The 18,854-nt window shown below is 52.9% G+C and overlaps 6 protein-coding genes across 6 annotated transcripts; 4 read left to right on the forward strand and 2 right to left on the reverse strand.

Moving 5' to 3' along the window:
- Positions 1-236: 236 nt before the first annotated feature.
- LRP88_06097 (kinase-like domain-containing protein) lies at positions 237-2,280 on the forward strand (the record flags this gene model as incomplete). Its single annotated transcript, XM_083242637.1, has 4 exons — positions 237-288; positions 344-411; positions 474-641; positions 694-2,280. The coding sequence occupies 4 exons, from the start codon at positions 237-239 to the stop codon at positions 2,278-2,280; spliced, it is 1,875 nt and encodes a 624-aa protein (XP_083101573.1).
- Positions 2,281-2,949: 669 nt separating this feature from the next.
- On the reverse strand, positions 2,950-4,565 carry LRP88_06098 (decapping nuclease; the record flags this gene model as incomplete). Its single annotated transcript, XM_083242638.1, has 8 exons — positions 2,950-3,119; positions 3,179-3,478; positions 3,538-3,708; positions 3,769-3,859; positions 3,995-4,022; positions 4,076-4,107; positions 4,163-4,405; positions 4,494-4,565. The coding sequence occupies 8 exons, from the start codon at positions 4,563-4,565 to the stop codon at positions 2,950-2,952; spliced, it is 1,107 nt and encodes a 368-aa protein (XP_083101574.1).
- A 1,434-nt stretch (positions 4,566-5,999) lies between these two features.
- On the forward strand, positions 6,000-7,911 carry LRP88_06099 (uncharacterized protein; the record flags this gene model as incomplete). The annotated part of the gene is made up of 3 exons (XM_083242639.1): positions 6,000-6,233; positions 6,290-7,694; positions 7,808-7,911. The coding sequence occupies 3 exons, from the start codon at positions 6,000-6,002 to the stop codon at positions 7,909-7,911; spliced, it is 1,743 nt and encodes a 580-aa protein (XP_083101575.1).
- A 607-nt stretch (positions 7,912-8,518) lies between these two features.
- Positions 8,519-11,183, forward strand: LRP88_06100 (uncharacterized protein; the record flags this gene model as incomplete). Its single annotated transcript, XM_083242640.1, has 3 exons — positions 8,519-10,039; positions 10,090-10,290; positions 10,341-11,183. The coding sequence occupies 3 exons, from the start codon at positions 8,519-8,521 to the stop codon at positions 11,181-11,183; spliced, it is 2,565 nt and encodes an 854-aa protein (XP_083101576.1).
- A 693-nt stretch (positions 11,184-11,876) lies between these two features.
- LRP88_06101 (cytochrome c oxidase subunit VI) lies at positions 11,877-12,808 on the reverse strand (the record flags this gene model as incomplete). Its single annotated transcript, XM_083242641.1, has 4 exons — positions 11,877-11,995; positions 12,165-12,282; positions 12,374-12,419; positions 12,651-12,808. 4 exons carry the CDS (start codon positions 12,806-12,808, stop codon positions 11,877-11,879), a joined length of 441 nt encoding a protein of 146 aa, XP_083101577.1.
- Positions 12,809-15,031: 2,223 nt separating this feature from the next.
- LRP88_06102 (GNS1/SUR4 family-domain-containing protein) lies at positions 15,032-16,219 on the forward strand (the record flags this gene model as incomplete). Its single annotated transcript, XM_083242642.1, has 4 exons — positions 15,032-15,451; positions 15,503-15,572; positions 15,623-15,835; positions 15,888-16,219. The coding sequence occupies 4 exons, from the start codon at positions 15,032-15,034 to the stop codon at positions 16,217-16,219; spliced, it is 1,035 nt and encodes a 344-aa protein (XP_083101578.1).
- Between the last annotated feature and the right edge of the window lie 2,635 nt (positions 16,220-18,854).

The following is an 18,854-nucleotide window of genomic DNA, read 5'->3' on the forward strand; positions in this document are numbered from 1 at the left end:
GTGCCCACAGACTTTAATAAACGGAGGATCCAGCTTTGCTGCACTCGCTCTGCGCCTCGACGGTTCTCGATTCATTCCTTCAAGACAAGATCAATCAATCAATTCTCTCGCATCTTCCGGAATCAGCTTCATCCTCTGACTCTTTCGACGTCGTCTCATCCGCTTGCGCCCCTGCCCGTTTCTTAGCCGCGCCGAAACCGATAAAACGTCTGGGTATTGCATGACGTCAATGCAAAATGGCCGACGAGGGCGTTGCTGAGCATTATCAGGTGCTTGAGGAGCTTGGCCGTGAGTCTTCAAGCGGCGGCTCTTTCTTTTGCATTTACTAACATTTCGCCTTCAGGGGGAAGCTTTGGTGTCGTCTACAAGGGAATCGAGAAGGCGACAGGCGAGACTGTTGCCATCAAGCATGTAAGCCCTTCTGGTCCTTGGTTGCCGGGTCCACCAGTCAGACTAACAACCGCGCCCTCCAGATCGACCTCGAATCAAACGACGATGATATTCAAGATATTCAAGCCGAGATCGCTGTGCTGAGCACTTGCGCCAGCTCCTACGTCACCCAATACAAAGGTTCTTTTCTTCGAGGCCACAAGCTATGGATTGTCATGGAGTATCTCGGCGGCGGATCCTGCCTGGATCTCGTATGTCTCCCCTGATCTGCGACCCGGAAGCTCAACTACTGACAAGGCATAGTTGAAACCCGCCAACTTTAGTGAGACACACATTGCCATTGTCTGCCGTGAACTTCTCCTGGGTATCCAGTACCTGCACAATGAGGGCAAAATTCATCGAGACATCAAGGCCGCCAACGTCCTCCTCTCTGAGACGGGCAAAGTCAAGCTAGCCGACTTTGGCGTCGCCGCTCAGCTCACCAACATCAAGTCCCAGCGAAACACCTTCGTCGGAACACCCTTCTGGATGGCCCCTGAGGTCATTCAGCAAGATGGCTACAGCTTCAAGGCCGACATCTGGTCCCTCGGCATCACTGCAATGGAGATGGCCAATGGCGAGCCCCCTCTGTGCCATATTCACCCCATGAAGGTCCTTTTCCACATTCCAAAGAACCCCCCCCCTCGCCTGGAAGGCAACTTCAGTAAGGAGTTTAAAGATTTCATTGCGCAATGTCTCACCAAGGATTATGACCGTCGACCCACAGCCAGGGAGTTGCTACGGCACCGGTTCATCCGCAACGCCGGAAAGGTCGAGGCCCTCCAGGAGCTGATTGCCCGTCGCCAGATGTGGGAGGCCAACCAAAACAGACAGAAGCATCCCATCTACTACCAGGAAACTCTACAGACCATGACCCCCAAGGACGAGCAACAGGAGTGGGTATTCGACACCGTCAAGTCGATCGCGCCGCCACCCAAGAAGCCCTCGGCCAAGCACTACCGAAAGCCTTCGTCCATCTTCTCTGCCGAAGAGGCGATGCGGAAGTTGGATGTCAAGGACGGACCTCTGGGAGGAACTTCGCCCGCCCCGGCCACTGTTCGAAAGTCGACTGTCCGCCGGACACCATCTCTCGCCCAGAACACATCGATGCGGTCCAGTGGCTCGCCCCGATCATCCCTCCTTCCCAAGAAACCACTCCAGCCGGACATGTCCTTTGGAAACTCGGGATCGACTATGCGTCTCTTCCGAAGAGTGCCCTCCGGCGGCTCAGACCACACCAGGCCCACCTCTCCAGATGACGTCTTTTGCGATGAGAATCTCCCGCCCTCCATGGCGGCTCCTGTTGAGCCGTACGGCAAGGAGGCCGTTCTCGGACGTCGACTATACACCAAGGCTGTAGAGCCCTCGCTCGCCGAGCTGCATGCTCAAACTTCTGCGATGCAGAAGCGAGAAGCGCTGGCGAAGTTGTCGGATGCCTTTGCAGCCCTGGACGCGGTTGACCCCGAGGGAGCCTACCATCTCATGAGCAGCATGATGTCGTCCATGTCCCAGGATAACAAACTGAGCGCTGCTTTCCTCCGTCAGCCTGCCCAAAAGATCCCCGATGACGGCACTCCTCAGGGTACTGTGATTGTCAAGAGCTCCACCCCTGTGAGCAGCCCGTCAAAACTGATGATGAGCTCCAACAACCCTCATCTCCGAAGCCACCGACGCCGCCATGCTGATACGCCTAGCATGTACGAGAAGAACTTTGACCAGCAGAAGGGGACCATCGAGTCCAAGTATCCTGGTCAAGAGGCCAAAGCTGGCATGGAGCACTGCAAGCAGTTGTCTGATGTCCTCTACTCCCGCTGGGTTGACAATCTTCACGTCCGGTGGCCCGCTGTCTAAGACGGAACCACCGACACCTTATGGAATCATGAGATAACGCCATGGCACAGCACGAACTTGATCACGGTTCGTGCTCTACCCGATTGGTTGTACGATGTTTGTACGAGGATACTTGTACTCCCCATTTTGCATTTGGCTGTGCTTTCCAAGTAGGGAACTGCATTGAGAAGGGAAAAGCGAGGCATCGAGGCTGATTCATGATTGATTGCATTTTCATCTTCATTTCGATGGCCCGGGAGATCCTGGGTTCGCATGGCGCTCATGACATCTTTGACGGCCTTACTGGGTTAACCTATTATTTCTCGCTTCTGCCACTTGCACATGTTGTCGGTTTTCTGCTATTTTGGAGCCAAGGTTAGGAGGCGTTACGAAGGCATTGCATTTTGACTTGGACTTGGACTTGGGATGGGATGAGAGGGAGGCATATTTGGCTTTGATTGTTTCTACTGGCATGGGCATTGGTGTGGGAATTTGACAAGTAGATAGATAGATATAGGCAGTATCTAGAATCACAAACCGAGTATCTGTACTCTGAACATCAAGTTTGAGATGCAATGCGCACGAGAACAAGTAGCGTGCAAGTGTAGGCTTGGTTTTGATTAAAGGGGGCTGGTATTACTGTGCGGTGTGTTTGCTTGTTTGAGATGCAAGGGCTCGCTCAATGCTGTGTTACGTTTCATCGCTTGGGCCAAGAGCCAGCTTGATCCTCCAGTTCTTGAACTCGTCAGCCAGAATATCCCCGTGGCCCGTCTCCTCTACCTTGAACAGCTCGATAGTTGGCGACTGTGGCCGACGCTGTATTCTCCAGACCCCCTCGTCGTTAATATTCTGTGTTAGCCCTAGCAAACAAAGTTAGTCTCGTCAAACGCGTTGTCTGTACGGAATGAAAGGGACATACACTCGAGTAAAGTGGCGGCAAAATTGACGCACATGTCGGCGTTCCACTTGGGATTCGGCTGGGCGTTGACCGTCTCGGGGATCCTGTGCGTCTCTATGTCTTGAGTACTGACGAGGACACCGTCACGGGTGCGGAAACCGACGACGATGCGTGGAACGCCGAGGAGGAAGGACTGGATCCAGAACTTCATGAGTTTGCGGTTGAAGCCCTCCATGTCACCTGGGTTTCGGATCTCTGCAGATGTCTTGAGTTCTACCCAGTTGATGGGCTTGCCCGGCTCTTCGGGCTTTGAGTCCCAGACTGTCAGGGGTGAGTGAGTGTTCGGACCAGGGAATTGGAAGGAATTAGAAGACACATACTGGCATCGACTTCACCACCAAGGCACATGACTGTCTTGCCGATACCTGTACGGACAACGGAACAGTACTGGGCTTTGTTGTTGACGATTTCATTCTCGCGGTTTTCGATAAATTCGCGAGAAGTCTCTGCCCATGGACTTGGCAGTGTTGAGAGCGTCTCAAACTTGTATCCTGTTACACAGCCATCAACAAATGGATCAAAAGAGCTGTTGATAATGGTGGAGCTCTTACCCCAAAATTGCATCACCTCTAGAGGGGGGCCTCTTCTGCGTTTGCCGTTCCCTTCGTTGGCCCTTGAGGCGACCTTGTAGGCGTGATTTTCCTCAATGAAGCTATTGGGTTAGCGTTTACCTCAGCCAAAGGCTGGGTGATGTTTCTTACATGCAGTCCTTGATGAGGTATACAGGTCAGTGGATTGAACTAGATGGGGAGGAAGAGGTCGTCATCTTGGGCATACTTGATATAGCGTGGCATTCATCTCGAAGCTGTGTGCCAGTCAGTCAGAGGACTGTATGTTACTGACGAAACAGGGACTTACCCGTCCCTATCTTCAAAAGGTGCTGCCATGATCTACGAGGCTGTTAGCATCCAAGGGACTTTCGAGAAATTGAGTTGAGACTCGAACCTTGGTCATCATGCCTCTCCAAGTGACAAGATGGGCATCAATCTTCTTGCCCGTCTCCTTTTCATGGGCGATGATAGTCTTGAGCAAGCTGTCGAGGTGCTCATCACCACTATCGTCCTGCTTCTGGAAGGTATCGAAGCCCTTGGAGAGGTCTGCGCCAAGCTGCGGCGTGTAGTAGTACTTGAGGGATGAAGCGTCCAGGTGGAACTCATGGTTGTCGTCATAGGAGAAGCAGGCAAATTCCTAGAGAACATGAGCATATAATTGGCTCTGAACGACGGTGCGAGTATATACAAAATCGAGTGAGTTGATGGGGGATACGGATGCATACCTTGGGTCTCTTGACAGCCTGGCTTTCGCCAGCGAAGCGGCCTATGGGCTGGATGGAGAAGGATGCCGACATGGATGGCGGCCAATGTCGTGTTCGATTAGGGCTCAAGACTGAAGATGCAAGGGCTACTTGGCAATATAGCCTGTCACTATCGAAATTGCCGAATCTGCAACAAGAAATGGCGGCGACAAAATGTCTCTCCTAGGATGCGTGTGAATGGATGAATGTGAATGTACGTGCTGAAGCTGGCGCGCGAGTGCTCCGGCCGGTCAGGGTCAGGTGCTGCAGAATGTACGGTGTTACGCTACGGGGACGTGCAGCGAGTTGGCGGGCCATCAGTTTAAGTGGCTGCAGGCACAGCGTTCCATGATCAGCCGCACTGGTTACCACCCTGGGGACCTGAAGAATAACCTTGAATAGAAGTGGATATCTAGCGGTATTGTAGAATTCCTGGTTAGTTATGGTGTTAATTGGCTACTGGCATCTAGTTAAGCTGGAGAGACTGGTGTTGAAGAATGCCCATACCTAGGTATAGAGCTCTGTTACACAGAACCCCTTCACTTCCATCCCGTAGAAATATCATTAGGTGAAACTGCAGCTCCGATGAAGACCTCCACTACTTGACACACTGTGCCATCTTGATTCCCGCTTCCAACATACCGCCAACGTCAAACGCATGGGATGGTGCCTTAGTCGTCGGTCAACAGCATATATATGCACCCAAGCAAACAATCATACTGCATCTCCATTGGCTCCGAGGCGCCTCTTTATCACGCAGCCGAGTCTTGTAACTCAGAGCAGGGATCTTAATGGGTTAATCCCAATGCGCTAGTTCTCTCACGGTTGCCGGCATTCAAATGATTGTTCTTTGTCCCTCAAGAGCGAGCTCCTAATCTGGCGGGAGGAGGTGGGGTCGTGTGCACTGCACGGCACTTTCAAGGTGAAGAACAATCGAGAAGGAGAAATCCATTTCGGGTAAATAAAAAATCTCTGTTCTTTTCAAAGAAAGACCTCTGCTTAACTTTTCTTTCTTTCATCCCACAGACATCTTCTGTGCCACCAAAGCAAATTCACAGTTCTTTCGCTGATCAGCGCTCACCAAGCTCTCTACCACCAACATCACCACACCAAGCTCCCTTACAACCCACCCACCCGCTAAAGTCTGCCCCCACTGCCTCCCATCGCCCCTACTGGACCCTGAGCTTCAGCGAACTCTAGCAGTAATCACGTGCAATTGGTGGGACTGGATCGCCTGTCTCCCCCCCAGATCGCCAGCCGAGCTCTCGTTGGCAGCCTCGTTATCATCGCCCGTCGCCGCGCGCGCGCAACCTCCCGACTTACACCCAGCGTTGATCGCTGAGCCTGGTCGTCGCGAGACCCCCATCGACGACCAACTCCCGCCGCAGCTTCGCCCTGGGCTGCGGCTTATACGACAGCGACCACAGTTCCTGTCGTCCTCTCTCCATCGCGCGACTAATCTCCCACGGACGCCGTACGATAGTGCCCATGCCCCGACCGCGCGGACGTTCCAAGAAATCAAACACTCCCCAACTCAAACCAAAACCGAAGCCGAAACAGAAATCCAAGACCAAGTCCAGAAAGCGAAGAGTGATCGAGGAAGAAGGCTGGTGGACCATCCACGAAGTTCTTGATGAGAGGGTTGGCAAAGCAGGACAAGTCGAATACTTGGTTCAGTGGGAGGACGAAATTCATACAGGGGAAAGCTTCCCTCCAAGTTGGGTTTGTTCCTCCGCAGTGTTGCTGATATGTTGGTGCATTATACTAACAGCTTATAGATTGAAGAAGTGACCGACGACGCTCTTCAGGAGTGGGAGGACAAGAAGAAGGCTCGTCAGGGGACCCAAGAGCCCATATCCTCGGTGGAAACCACAGAAACCACGGAATCAGAGCGCGCAAATGCTTCACCCCTGACCCGACGTCGGTCTGACTCTTTTGATCCCAACCCGCGACCAACGAAGAAGGTCAGGGCTGAGCAAGCAATCGCAGGGTCTGAAGAACCCGTCCCGTCCATTATTTCAGCTTCATCTGTTGATCTGGATGCGGAAAGCACATATTCTCTAACTGAGGAAGATCTTGCTCGACTCCAAGCTCAAAGACTTGCCATTGTTTTCACTAAGCCCGACAACTTTGACGCCTCCGAGTACCAGAGTGTGAGCAACAGCCAGACCAGTTCCCATAAGGTATCTGAACTTGAGGAGAACGACCAACGAGCTGCATTTGCGTCGCAATTAAGCCAAGGTACCATCCCCGATTCGCAAGATCTTTCCGGTCACCTGTGGACTCGCGCAGAGCCTAAATCTCCCTCTGTTCCTGAAGAGGTTGACCAGTCAGGGGCTCCTGCGTCTCCTGAACTCGGATCTCTCGCGCCCGAACAGCACCAAGCTCCCACATCCTCTGAACCTTGCGAGAGTTTGGAGCTCGAAGGCTCGTTCGTACCCAGCCAGGAGGAAAGTTTCAGCCATCCCAGCACCTTCCAGGAGAGTCAATCCACACAGGACGACGGCCTGTCCAACAACAACGAGGCCATTGAGGAGGACCAGCAGGACGAAGACAGCCCTCTGCTTGAAGAGGACAACCAGGACGACCAAGACTGTCAGGACGACGAGGCTTGCCAGGACGACGAGGATACTGATAATTCCCCTATCGTGCTGGACCTCGAAAACATCTCCGACGATTCGACAATCTCCGATATCGAAGAAACCACCATTCCTGGCGATTCCGCGCTCACATACGTTGATAGTGCTCCCGACAATCAGGACTCTTCTTACATCGACAGTACCTTGGATGATAGAGACCCCCAGGTAGATCACGATACTGCGGTCGACAGCCAAGATCTCGGAGACGACCAGATCGCCCCTGAACGTGAACTCGCCCAGGATCAGGATAGTTCTGAAGACAATAAAATTGTTCAAGACGATCCAGAGCCTGCAGACGACGACGACGACACTCAGGACATTGAGGACCAAGGTAGCACAAATACCGACGTCGGTAGATCCCAGGACACCCAGTCTCTTGTAGACAGCTCATGCGCTTATACCAGTCGAGCTTCCCAGGAGAAGCAGGGCCTTGAAGAGAGCCAAGACGTACAGGAGCAACAGTCGAGCCAAGATCGTAACCCTCGGGTCATTGACGACTCTTTGGACAGACAAGATTCACCGGTTGACCACGCTGAATCCCAGGGTGCGTCACAAGTTTCTTGTCCTGAAGAAGACCCGGATACTGGGAACGATTACGTGCCTGAGCCCGAATCAACTGCAGTCCCTGAAAGTTCTGACGACAATCATTTCTCCAAGCCAAGCAACGAAGCCGGTGCAATTCCGCCTCTGGGATCGCTATTGTCATCCCAAGCATCCGTGCCAGGACAACAACCCACGCCGAGTTCCCGAGTCTCGATTAACTCTCTGGTTATTCCGGACTCCCAGGACCAGTCGTTAACCACGCAAGACCAGCATCTTGTGGCTGCACAGAGTCAAGGTTCATTGTCATTGTTACAGCCTCAAATTACCCCGGCCCCATCGCAGATCGAGGTTGTCCCAGACTCCGTGGCAACCAGCTCGGGAATTCCATCCCATCAACCAGATCAGTCACAATCAGGTTCAGTAGAGAGCCAAGCTCTAACAGAAAGTGATCGGACAAATCTAGGCGCCCAGCCCTTGACTGAAGCCGCGAACCCTGAACAGCCACTGGCCTCGAACGTGACATCCAGCTCGCAGGTCTTCTTGACCCAACCACGGCCGCTGGGCCATTCCTCTGAGTTTCCAAGCTCACTCTCTCCCCAAGCCTCCCGACCTTCTGAACCCGAACGGCCTGCTTCTAGTCCAGGGTTTCGAGCACGGTCTCCCGACAAACCTCAAACTCCCCAAGCATCGCAGGTGGCTCAGGAAGAACCGGAAAGAGCACAGCCTTCAGAAGACGAAGAATTTACGACCTGTCCTATTCAAGCTATAATCCGACGCTCGCTGTCTGGTGGGCCTTCACTGCCATCTCAACCAGAATCCGACACAATGGATCCGTCCTCACCCAGCCGGCGACAGAGTTCGGCAGTCGATGAGTTGAAACGCTACATAGACTTTGGCAAGGATTCATTTCTGACACAAGCCGAAGAGTCAGCAGAGCCTCCCACTTCTTCAGAAGCGCCGAACCATGAAGACCCTATGGTTACCACGGCGGTCCCGGAAGTCATGGTGAGCACCTCTGAGTTACCGATACAATCTCAGCCGGCCTACTCGGTGGAACCATGGAAAGCAGAAGTTCTGGGCAATACACCAGAAGAACCAGCTCCGTCCATCTCGCCAGCGTCTATCATGGCCAACCCCAACCAGTCTGCGGTCGAACGAATGCAAGAAATAGTGAACATGTCATTTGGCGATTCGGCAGGTTCTCTTTCACAGTCTTTGATTGCCCAGGAACCCGAGATGATGCCTCCAGGAACCATCTCTCCGGCTGCTATGATCAGGTCGGTCGATGTGGTTGAGTCGACGCATACGTTAGACTACTCAAACCAAGGCACACTGTCTTCAAGGATAGATCAAAGCTCAGGGCAGGAGATCACTATGGGGCAGGTTTCTGACGAGCAAGAATCCGATGTCTCATCACAGTCTTCTCATCGATATGAAAATGCCTCGCCTCATATCGTCACTCTCCCAATGCACGCAAGTCGGCGACCATACTATGAGGCGATTATCGTGGATCACAAGAATGATATTCACGAGTTCGGCTCAATGTTTACCGAAGGCACGGATGAAGAACCTAGCGATGCTCTCAAGGACAAGATTGACAAGCTTTTCAATCGCCTATTGAACATTTGCGACTATCCTCAGGACATCGTCGGAACCCCCCTGGAACGACTCCCTTCCCCCGACCTAGCCAAGTACTGTTGCGATGCCAATCCCAAGTTCAACTTTTTGTTTGAACTGTTGTCCGCCCTTGGAGAAAAGGAGACGGGAATCCTGATTGTTGCACGCAGTGCTGAACTCCTCCGGCTTATCTTTGCCGTCACCGAAGCCGTGGGCATTGAGTGTTCAGCAGAGAGCATTGGAAAGCAAAGCGACTATCCATCAGTGACGAGAATCACTCTGGCGCTAACTACTGAGGAGTTCGATCCATACAAATTCGATGTTGTCATCGGATACGATTATGGCTTCAGCAGTTCATCCATGGCCAAGCAGTTGTCAAAAGAAAACGTCCGAAAGCCACCGCTCGTCCTGTTGCTCACGACGACACACACAATCGAGCACATCGCACTACGCAAATCGCAAGACATGTCGACACTAGAGAGCAAGAATTCATTGCTGGCGAGTGTCATCCTTGCAAGGCGCTATCTGGAAGATCCAGAACGCGGTTACGGTGACCCTCATCAAGTCGCAGAGATCTTTTCGAATCATCTAAATGGCATTACTGATGCAGTGAACTGGGAGCCTCAAAGCATACCAGACGACGTACTTGACGTTTTTGCGACCAACTCCCAATCGCAATCCTTGCCTGAGGACAGGTTGACATCTGGAAACAACCTCAAGCGAAAACATGTAAGTGATGACACCAAGCAAGAAGACTATGACCATTAACAGCTTCCCAGGATGACGATGATGAGGACGAGTATGCCAAGCGATCACGCGTGCTCCCTCTCACAGAGTTGCCAGTTGACACTCGAGATCCTCCTCTGACCCTCGCAATGCGGCAATTTCTCGAAAGCATCACACCTCGGGGGCAAGGAAGAAAGGACAACGACTCCATGATCGAGATACCCATCTCGCAGTTGGAGTCGATTAGAGAAAAGGTAAGTTTGCGCGCAAGGGACAGGTGATGTCAGGGACTGACCATGACCAGCACGACGAATACAAGCGTCAAATTGCTTTGGGGCGAGGGATCGAAGTCGACTACAAGTCCGTCATCAACCGGCTTGACAAAGAACTCAAGGATTACAAACGGACAGTCAACAAAATCGAAAGATCAAATCGCACTGCCCTCCAAGATCGAACAATGTTTGAGAAGGAGAAGCAAAGGGCTGAGAGCAATGCAAAGGCAGCAGCAGAGTCAGCAGAGAGGGAGAGAAAGAAGCTACAGAAGCACATCGAGGAACTCGAATCCAAGATCGCGCACTTGACAGCAAGCCCTGAAGCGTCGAAACTGGAGGACATGCTCAGAGAGGAACAGGGTCAAGTGGAGCTTCTGACGAAGAGGCTGAGCAACGCTCAAACAACAAACGAGTTTTATCAACACCGCTACCAAGAGGTCGATGGCCAAGCCACAGAACTGGCGACTGAGAACAAGGAGCTCAAGAGTCGGCACGAAGACTTACGAACAAAGGCATCCGATAACTTTAGAAAGATCCAAGAAATCAACGCCAGCCAGCAATGGGAAGCAATGAAGGAGCAAATCAAACAACTCACAGCTCAGGTCAATGAGAGAGAGCACCTGTTGAACTTGGCCCACGAAGAGCTACGAACATTGCGGAATGGGCGTCCGCAGACTCGGGGGACTAGCGTGCCACGGAGCCCTCGCGTGCCCATGATGAGCCCACGGCCAGGTCGAGGTGGATTCACCGGTTCTGCTAGCAGAGGAACAAGCCCAACTACAGCGCCGAGTCATGAAGGCTTCATGGGACCCGGAGCCCAGTTCATGGGCCAGCAATCTAGGAACGGAAGATGGGGTAATCATCTCCAAGACTAGGCAGGTTGACGACGATCGGAGAGGAGATGATTGAGTTAGAAGCACATGCAGGCTGGTCACGGTAGACGATGAGGAGCCGAGCAAGATTCTTTTTGTGTTAATACCACTTTTGTTTTGAAAGCGATACGATAGCATTTGGGGTAGCAAGGCAGGCAGGAAAGGAAAGTCAGAAATAGGACTGAGGATAAAGGGATACAGGGATGTATATATATCATTTCAGCGAGAACTGTTAATGAACGATTAACCGTTTGGCGAGCTTGAGCGTTGAGTTGTGTGAGACTTGACAGTGAGATTAAAGCAATGGCCATATGGTCTACTGGATATAAAAGTGGTCTGATCGAGGTGGTTGGTGTAAGCGAATAAGCACAACTATATCCCGAAGAGCCGAGTTCTCAACTCAGTTGTGAGTTGTGAGCCGTGGATCATGGTAGTACAACATCAACTCGCAGTCACCATGTGATACAAAGATGCAGAATACTCTCAACATTGGAGGAGATTAGCAAAGAGCAAGAGTCGCCAAGTCGCGCCTGGGGCTATAACACAATCGATTTGGGGCTGCCGCAACCAAACTCCCCCGTCTACCTCTTGTACTGGATTTCTTCCCTTCCGTCTCGGCTAACATGTACACGCGGGGCTTGCCCGGTTTGATCGGGGCTTGCCCGGGGCTCAAACACTCTGAGACCGAGTCATCGTCTACTTCTCCTCGGGGTACAGCTCCTCCTTCAGCGGCACGCCGAGCTCTTCCCGGAGGGGCTTGAGCTCCTCGAGGTACTGCTCGTACTGGCCCTTGTTCTCGACCTTGGACTTGATGCCTGTGGAATGTCAGTAACTCGAAACTCGTCGTGGGCTGCACTCGCGTCCGCCGTCTCGCTCGTCGTTCTCCGGGTCCAGCAGTTGATGTTGGTCAATTGATACGAATCAAGTGGATCCGGTCGGTCGGGCGGACGGCGAGGCTAGCTTTCAATTGACGGAAAAGCATACCTTCGAAGATACGGACGGCAGTGCCAAAGTCGTTGACCCTTCGGGCGGCCTTGAGGGCGGCGGCAATCACCGAGGGAGCGGGGACGAGATCGTAGGCGAAGGCGTTGTTGAGGTTGCGCTATGGTTTGGTGATAAGCCAAAAAGTCATACGACATTTTCGGAAGCGGGACGGAGAGCGTCGAAGCTCAAAGCCCGTGGGGCGGGCCTACCTGAAGCTCGAAAACGTCCTGGACACCGTCAAACTCCTTCTCGAACCTGTAGAGCGTCGTAGTTTAGCCATTGAACCAAGCAGAGACAATGTGCGGCCGCATTGAAGGCATTCGGGAAAAATCGCGTGGGGAGAGCTCTGGCCCATTTTGCGGCATCTTGCGGCATCTTTTTTGCCCATGGGCGCGAACCACGCAAAAGCAGCCGGGCTCAGGACCCCATTGCGAAGCCTCCAGAACTTGGTATTCCCTTCAATTGAGGCCGCGAGGGTGTTCCTACCTGGCGGAGAACTCCTCAAAGGTCTCCTCGGCGTGCTCGCTTCGTCGGGGCATCGAGGTGGTGAAGTGGGCGACGGCCGAGCGGGCCACAAGGGGCTGGACGGCAGGGCGGACGGAGGCGGCGCGGACGCCGCGAGCGACACGGAGGAAGGCGGACATTATGGACGGGAGGAGTTGGTTTCCTGGGGGAAGAGTGGCGATGGGTCGTCGAAAGGGCGATTTAGAGGTTTGTGAGCAAGCTGGGGGGGTCGGCTCGGGTGATGACTGCAGAGAGGTTTGGGCGAGCAAAGATGGGCTGAGGGCCTTGGGATGATGACTAAGGCCCGGCTATACCAGAACGAGGCAGCCGTGCGAATTGCGTTGTCTAGGGCTGGTTTTGGTGGGCGGTCGCACAGAAATGGACTGTGTTTGAGGTCTCTACGCACTGTAGTTCCTGCGAGCTTATTTGACCACTTCTTCCATTGGTCATTCCCGTCAGGTCCCCGGCAATCAGGTCAGATGGCAGCCCGTGGAGCGAAGGGAGTTGGTGATTGAGGAATTAGGTGCCCGAGGGTGGGATCTGCTTCCCGAGACTCCAGCATGGCACAATTCGACAATTCCAAGACGGCAGAACCTCTCGAGGCACGAATTGGAGAGTCCATGCACTCAATCGGCAAGGCTGTCTTTAGGACCAGGGACGTGGATGAGAAAAATGCAGACTGTCCAATGGCCTGGTCGTAATTAATTTATTACGGCACCCAATTGACATGAACGTCGCGCCACAATGATGCACGGCCACAGGTGTCATGGCACGGCCACGGTTAAGGCCACGGTTGACGATGAGAGAAGTTGACAAGATGTTTTGTGAGAGGCATGTTGAAGCTGGAAAAAGAATGTGTTGGGTTTTGTATCAGGCTTTATGTTGTTCAGTAAACATCCAATGACGAAACATGTGAAATCAGCTACCAATACGGACCTAATATCTGGCCACAACAAATTATTACACTCGTCAACCTATATCAACTCTTGCTTCACCGCGTGATTGACACACGATGTTTGTGATCCCCTTCAATCAGATTTATATATACTCTATCTACTGAAACTCCGACGGCCTTTGCGAGGCTCTAATGCTGGGTTTCGAGTCAGGTATGAAGCCTGCCTCTTGAAATTGAAATGATGTAAGATGCAGATGGAGACGACCAATCAACCGGCGCAGACACGACGATAGGAGCACCAATACCCACGCCGAAATTGCCGGCTACTTTTTTTCTGCTGCATCACCAACGGGGAGTTCCTCGGTCCAAACGACGGACAGCCCGGACAACGACGTTGCATGCTTTGGAAACCATTCTTCTTGGTGGAATAAAAAAGTCAGAATGAAGTAGATCAAAGTCCGCTTCAAACCACCAACAATGCCACCTCATCACCGCGGTCTTGGCGTCCACGAGAACCTCGGGACACAACGAATAAACGGCTCAGGCACAAGGGGGAAGACGTCCCCAACGATGACCCCTGGCCTCCGCTCTTTTAGCACCGCTCCTAGGGGCATGTTTGGATTGGGCGACCACCCCGTTTCATTCCCTGAGAATCACGTGCCATAGTGTACCTCCCCCCGGAGATTGAACATAGATCCAGGCGGAGGACCCGCTATGATTGGCGGTCTCGGAGGACTCGGTAAATCACATGTGAAGGGTGACCTCCTTTCCTCATGCCTCCTGCCTCTTGTTGTGCTAGAAATTCCAGGAGCAAGGGCAGGCAGCACCAGGTGTAGCAGGAGCGCACGAGCCCAGGCGGGCAATTGCTGCGCGAGTAGTCCATGCCCAGCTGGCTGGCGGTCTGGGGCGGGCCTGCCTCTCTGGAGATTAGGCCAAGATGCCCCTACAAAGACGTACTAGCGGCGCAATTCGAAGCACCCACACCTGAGCATGGAAGGCGCGGTGCAGGTGCAGGGTGCCACTTTCACTCTGCTGCAGTGCACGTACGCCCAGAGTCTGAGCCTGAGAGAGAGCCAACTCGATCGGATGGAAATTTCCCCTTTTTGATGCGCCGCGTCCTCCTCCTCAATCAAATCTTCTCCTTCTCCTTCCTCCCCTTCTTTTCAACCCTTTGTTCTCCCTTTTTAATCCTCCTCATTCCCCAATCGCCGCCTGCCTGGCCCTTTTCCTTCTCCCCCTTCTCTCTCCGGAGGTCCTTCTACTTCTTGTCATTCCTTCCAAGTCTTTGCTCGAGCACCTTCACGTGTCCTCCGCCGTCGCCGGCTCTGTCCTGTCGCGTCCTACCACAACGTCAGACAGAACTGCCTCGAGAATCAGCCACGTCGACACGTCACTCGGCGCCTTTGTTGTGTAATTAAAGAGCTTGTTGGTCACCATTCGAGTCGGTTCAGCCTCTAGATCGCCCATCATGTCTTCGTCTCCCGCAACCTTCTACGAGCAGCTTCCTCTGCCTACCATCGACCGACCCTTCGGCATCCACCTATGGCCCATCTTCGACAAGGCATGGACCGCCGTCGTGGGCTACTCGGTCAACGACTTCAAGTTCGTGCCCTTTGAGACGCCCATGTCGACCCTCAAGTCCACCTCGATCTTCATCGTCATCTACTACGCCATCATCTTCGGTGGTCGCGAGTTCATGCGCAACCGTGAGCCCTACAAGCTCAAGACTCTCTTCCTCATCCACAACTTCTACTTGACCGCCATCAGCGGTATCCTCCTGGCTCTCTTCATTGAGCAGCTTCTCCCCACTGTTGTTCGCGGCGGCATCTTCCATGCCATCTGTGATGCTGAGGGTGGCTGGACTCAGCCCCTGGTTGTCCTGTACTATGTGAGTACCTCTCGTTTGGATAAGTTATTACGCTCGTACTGACTGTCACAGCTCAACTACCTCACCAAGTACCTCGAACTCCTCGACACCGTCTTCCTGTTCCTCAAGAAGAAGCCTCTGAGTACGTTCTTCTAATACCCAATCTCAAAACATTGGCTAACCCCTATTCAGCCTTCCTCCACTGCTATCACCATGGTGCCACCGCTTTCCTCTGCTACACTCAGCTCATTGGCTCCACCTCAGTCTCTTGGGTTGTCATCTGCCTGAACCTCACCGTCCACGTCGTCATGTACTGGTACTACTTCCAGAGCGCCCGTGGTATCCGCTGCTGGTGGAAGGAGTGGGTTACCCGCCTCCAGATCATCCAGTTCGTCATTGATCTCGGTAAGCCCAATTACATATTCCTGCGAAATAGAGCATGGCTAACAGAATACAGGCTTCGTCTACTTCGCCTCGTACACCTACTTCACCTCGACCTACTGGCCCTGGGTCCCCAACGCTGGCAAGTGCGCTGGCGAGGAGTTCGCTGCCTTTGCTGGTATCATCACCCTCAGCTCCTACCTGGTCCTCTTCATCTCCTTCTACTTCGCCACATACAAGAAGCAGGGCAAGGCGCCTAGCGGTCGCCAGAGCCTTCGCCGCATGTCCCAGGCTCCTCTTCCCGACCCTCACCTGGTCCAGACCACCCCCGTTAAGGGCAAGTCCAACGGTGCCACCACTACTGGCTCCAGGACCAACGGCGCCACCACCCGATCTCGCAAGGCTTAAACGGTGTCTGACGACACTGCCAAGCCTGGCGCGCCGTCGTAGCAGGAGGACTTCCCAGGTCTCTAATATCTGCTGGTTCTTGAGGGTATAGCTGCGGCGTGCGGTACGAAAAACCAGAGGCAATCTGCATTGGAGTTGGATCCGGATCGATCTCGGCGACACCGACATATATAAAACAGTTGTTTGGAGATTTCGTTTTTACCGAATTGGGCATCTCGGCTCGATTGACTTCAGGGCTGGGATCCGCCACGAGTAATATTGTCTTTATGGGCAGTCATAATGATGGAGGGTGTTGATGAGGCTTCTCATGGATTTTGTGTTTACCGGGCGAACATGGGGCATATTTGGCAGGGCGGGCATGGTTATTGGGACGACAGTCTCGGCCGGCGTTGCGACCAGCAGCAGTCAGCCCCAGGCTACGACGATCTACCTAGAACCCTTGTAATCACTCTTCGCGGGTCATGTATGATAGATATTTTGGATGGTCCCTTCGGGACTGCCAACAGGGGGTGATAGATGATGCTAATTGATGTATAAGTCTAAGACTGAGGCATGACACAAGTATTGGAAATGTGATGACTGTCTTTGTATGACATGGAGCCATGTCGACCAACAGTAGAGCCACTGCAGTCTAGCGTCCTGGGTGTCTCGTTGCCCTATATAACCGAACAAAGCCATGAGCTTGACCACGATTATGTTGGTCGGTTTGGCTGTTGGTCACGACCCTGTGGATAACTATGACCTTAGAAGTGACCATGGTTATGTTCTTGGTTAACTAGACTTGACCATGATTCTAAGGTTGAGACTGAGGCTGGAACTATGAAGAGTTTTGATGTTAGCCATGAAACTAGACTTGGCCAAGACCCTGAAGTTGACATTGGTTCTGTTTCCTGTTTAAACCGGCACGCATACATAGTTAGGAGGCGTTCCAGGTTTCTTACCAATGCGCGGACTTTTTGAAGACAGAGACAAGGCACATGCTTGCATTAGAACAAGAGACAGAACTAGGCTCGGGCGCGATTGTGTGTAAGAGTTATGTTTGTTCCTATTTCATTCTCCCATGGGAAAATGATAAATGGATTGCCTCAATCAGCGTTGGCCATTCAACGCTTACCACCCTGAGTCCAGGCACTCTTGTTTACGGTGCACCACGTTCACCGTGGGCTTTTAGATATGGCCACATGCGCTCAATGGTCGGACAGATGGCAAACTGACCAAAATGGGAATTGTACAGTTGGCCAATATCCCTTTTCACTTTGGCATCACAGGGCTTGGCATGTACTAGCGAGGGAGGGAGGTCTAAGACTTCAGCCCATAGATGTCTCTCCACAACTCTCATTCAGCCTTTCTCTGCATCGTGCCAAGCTCTGAAAGCCATCTTCCACTTTGCGACACTGCACGATGCCTTAATTCCAAATTCCAAAGTCTATAGAGATGAATTGACGTCATGTCTGGGGTTGATAGGGTCGGCTATACAGGGACAGGGTGAAGGAGAGACGACAGGAGGAAAGGACAGGCATCCCTATTCCAATGATTGTTAGTCTGTCCAATTTGCTGGCTGCCAATACCCGTTGGAGCTGGTTCAAGACATGGGTCCGCATCCCTCAAGCTTCTATAAAGGGAAATGTCGGCCGCATATCCGGGAGAGGAGACTTTTGTAGGCTCCGGACGTGTTGAATATGCATTCGCCGGCCAAACGTCAGCCATTCGAGCTGGCAGTCCTCGTCTTGGCGTACGGTCACTGCAGGACCGTTGCTCGCCAAGGGTTACGCGAGGAAAAGCTCCGGGAGGGGCCATTCGCGCTCGCGCTTACATCGATGGAGCAGTGGCACCTGTTGGTCTCTAACTGAGATGGATGGACGTAGGCTTGTAGTCTTGTGTATTACCCATCTCGGCCCCTTTTCAATTTCAAGACCCAAGGGATACACGAGTAGCCCCTCATGGATAAGCACTACCGACTATCCGTGATACAGACAGACAGACAGACAGACAGACAAAGACTCTCTCCCCCTTGACACTTGCTTCTCCCCCATTCTCCCCCTGCCTTCAACTCCGTCAGCTGTCTGCCGGTTGATCAGAGCGCGCGCGCTTGGGCTCCAAAAGCAAGGGCAGACGCCACTCAGCCTGGATTTTGCGGGGCGGCGAATCGACAGGCGCTGTTTGGCAACGATTCACTGGCTCAGCAGCTCCCGCCGACGTTTGGATCCAGCGCGTTTATTGCCTGATTGACCTCCTGAGCTGCCATCTACCTGTCAGTAATTCCCCTTACTACGTTGTAGGTTCCTTCCTGTTTGATAACAGGACACTGGACAGGTACATCACCACGTGCCCTCCCGCATTCCAAGAGGAAGGTACCCTGCTGGTACCCCTGCAATTATTTCCAGGTCCCTCCATCATTCAGTCCCTCCACCGTCCGTGTCGCGCCCAACTCCCCTCCTCTCCACGACTTCTCCCTCTCCCTCGGCTTCAACCTGGACCTGAATCCTCCTCCTTCTCGTCCTCTTTTCCTCATTCTTTGCCTTTCATAGTCCAATTCTATTGCCTCAAACTTCCTTCCGTCCTCCACCGTTTTGTCTCCCAGCGCCCAGTTAGTCGCTCACAGACACCCTCTCTCGACGCTGCAACCCATCGAATA

The sequence above is a fragment of the Fusarium phalaenopsidis genome (assembly GCF_050370095.1).
Source record: "Fusarium phalaenopsidis strain FUZ10S chromosome Unknown contig_32296, whole genome shotgun sequence".
Classification (NCBI taxonomy): Eukaryota; Fungi; Ascomycota; class Sordariomycetes; order Hypocreales; family Nectriaceae; genus Fusarium; species Fusarium phalaenopsidis.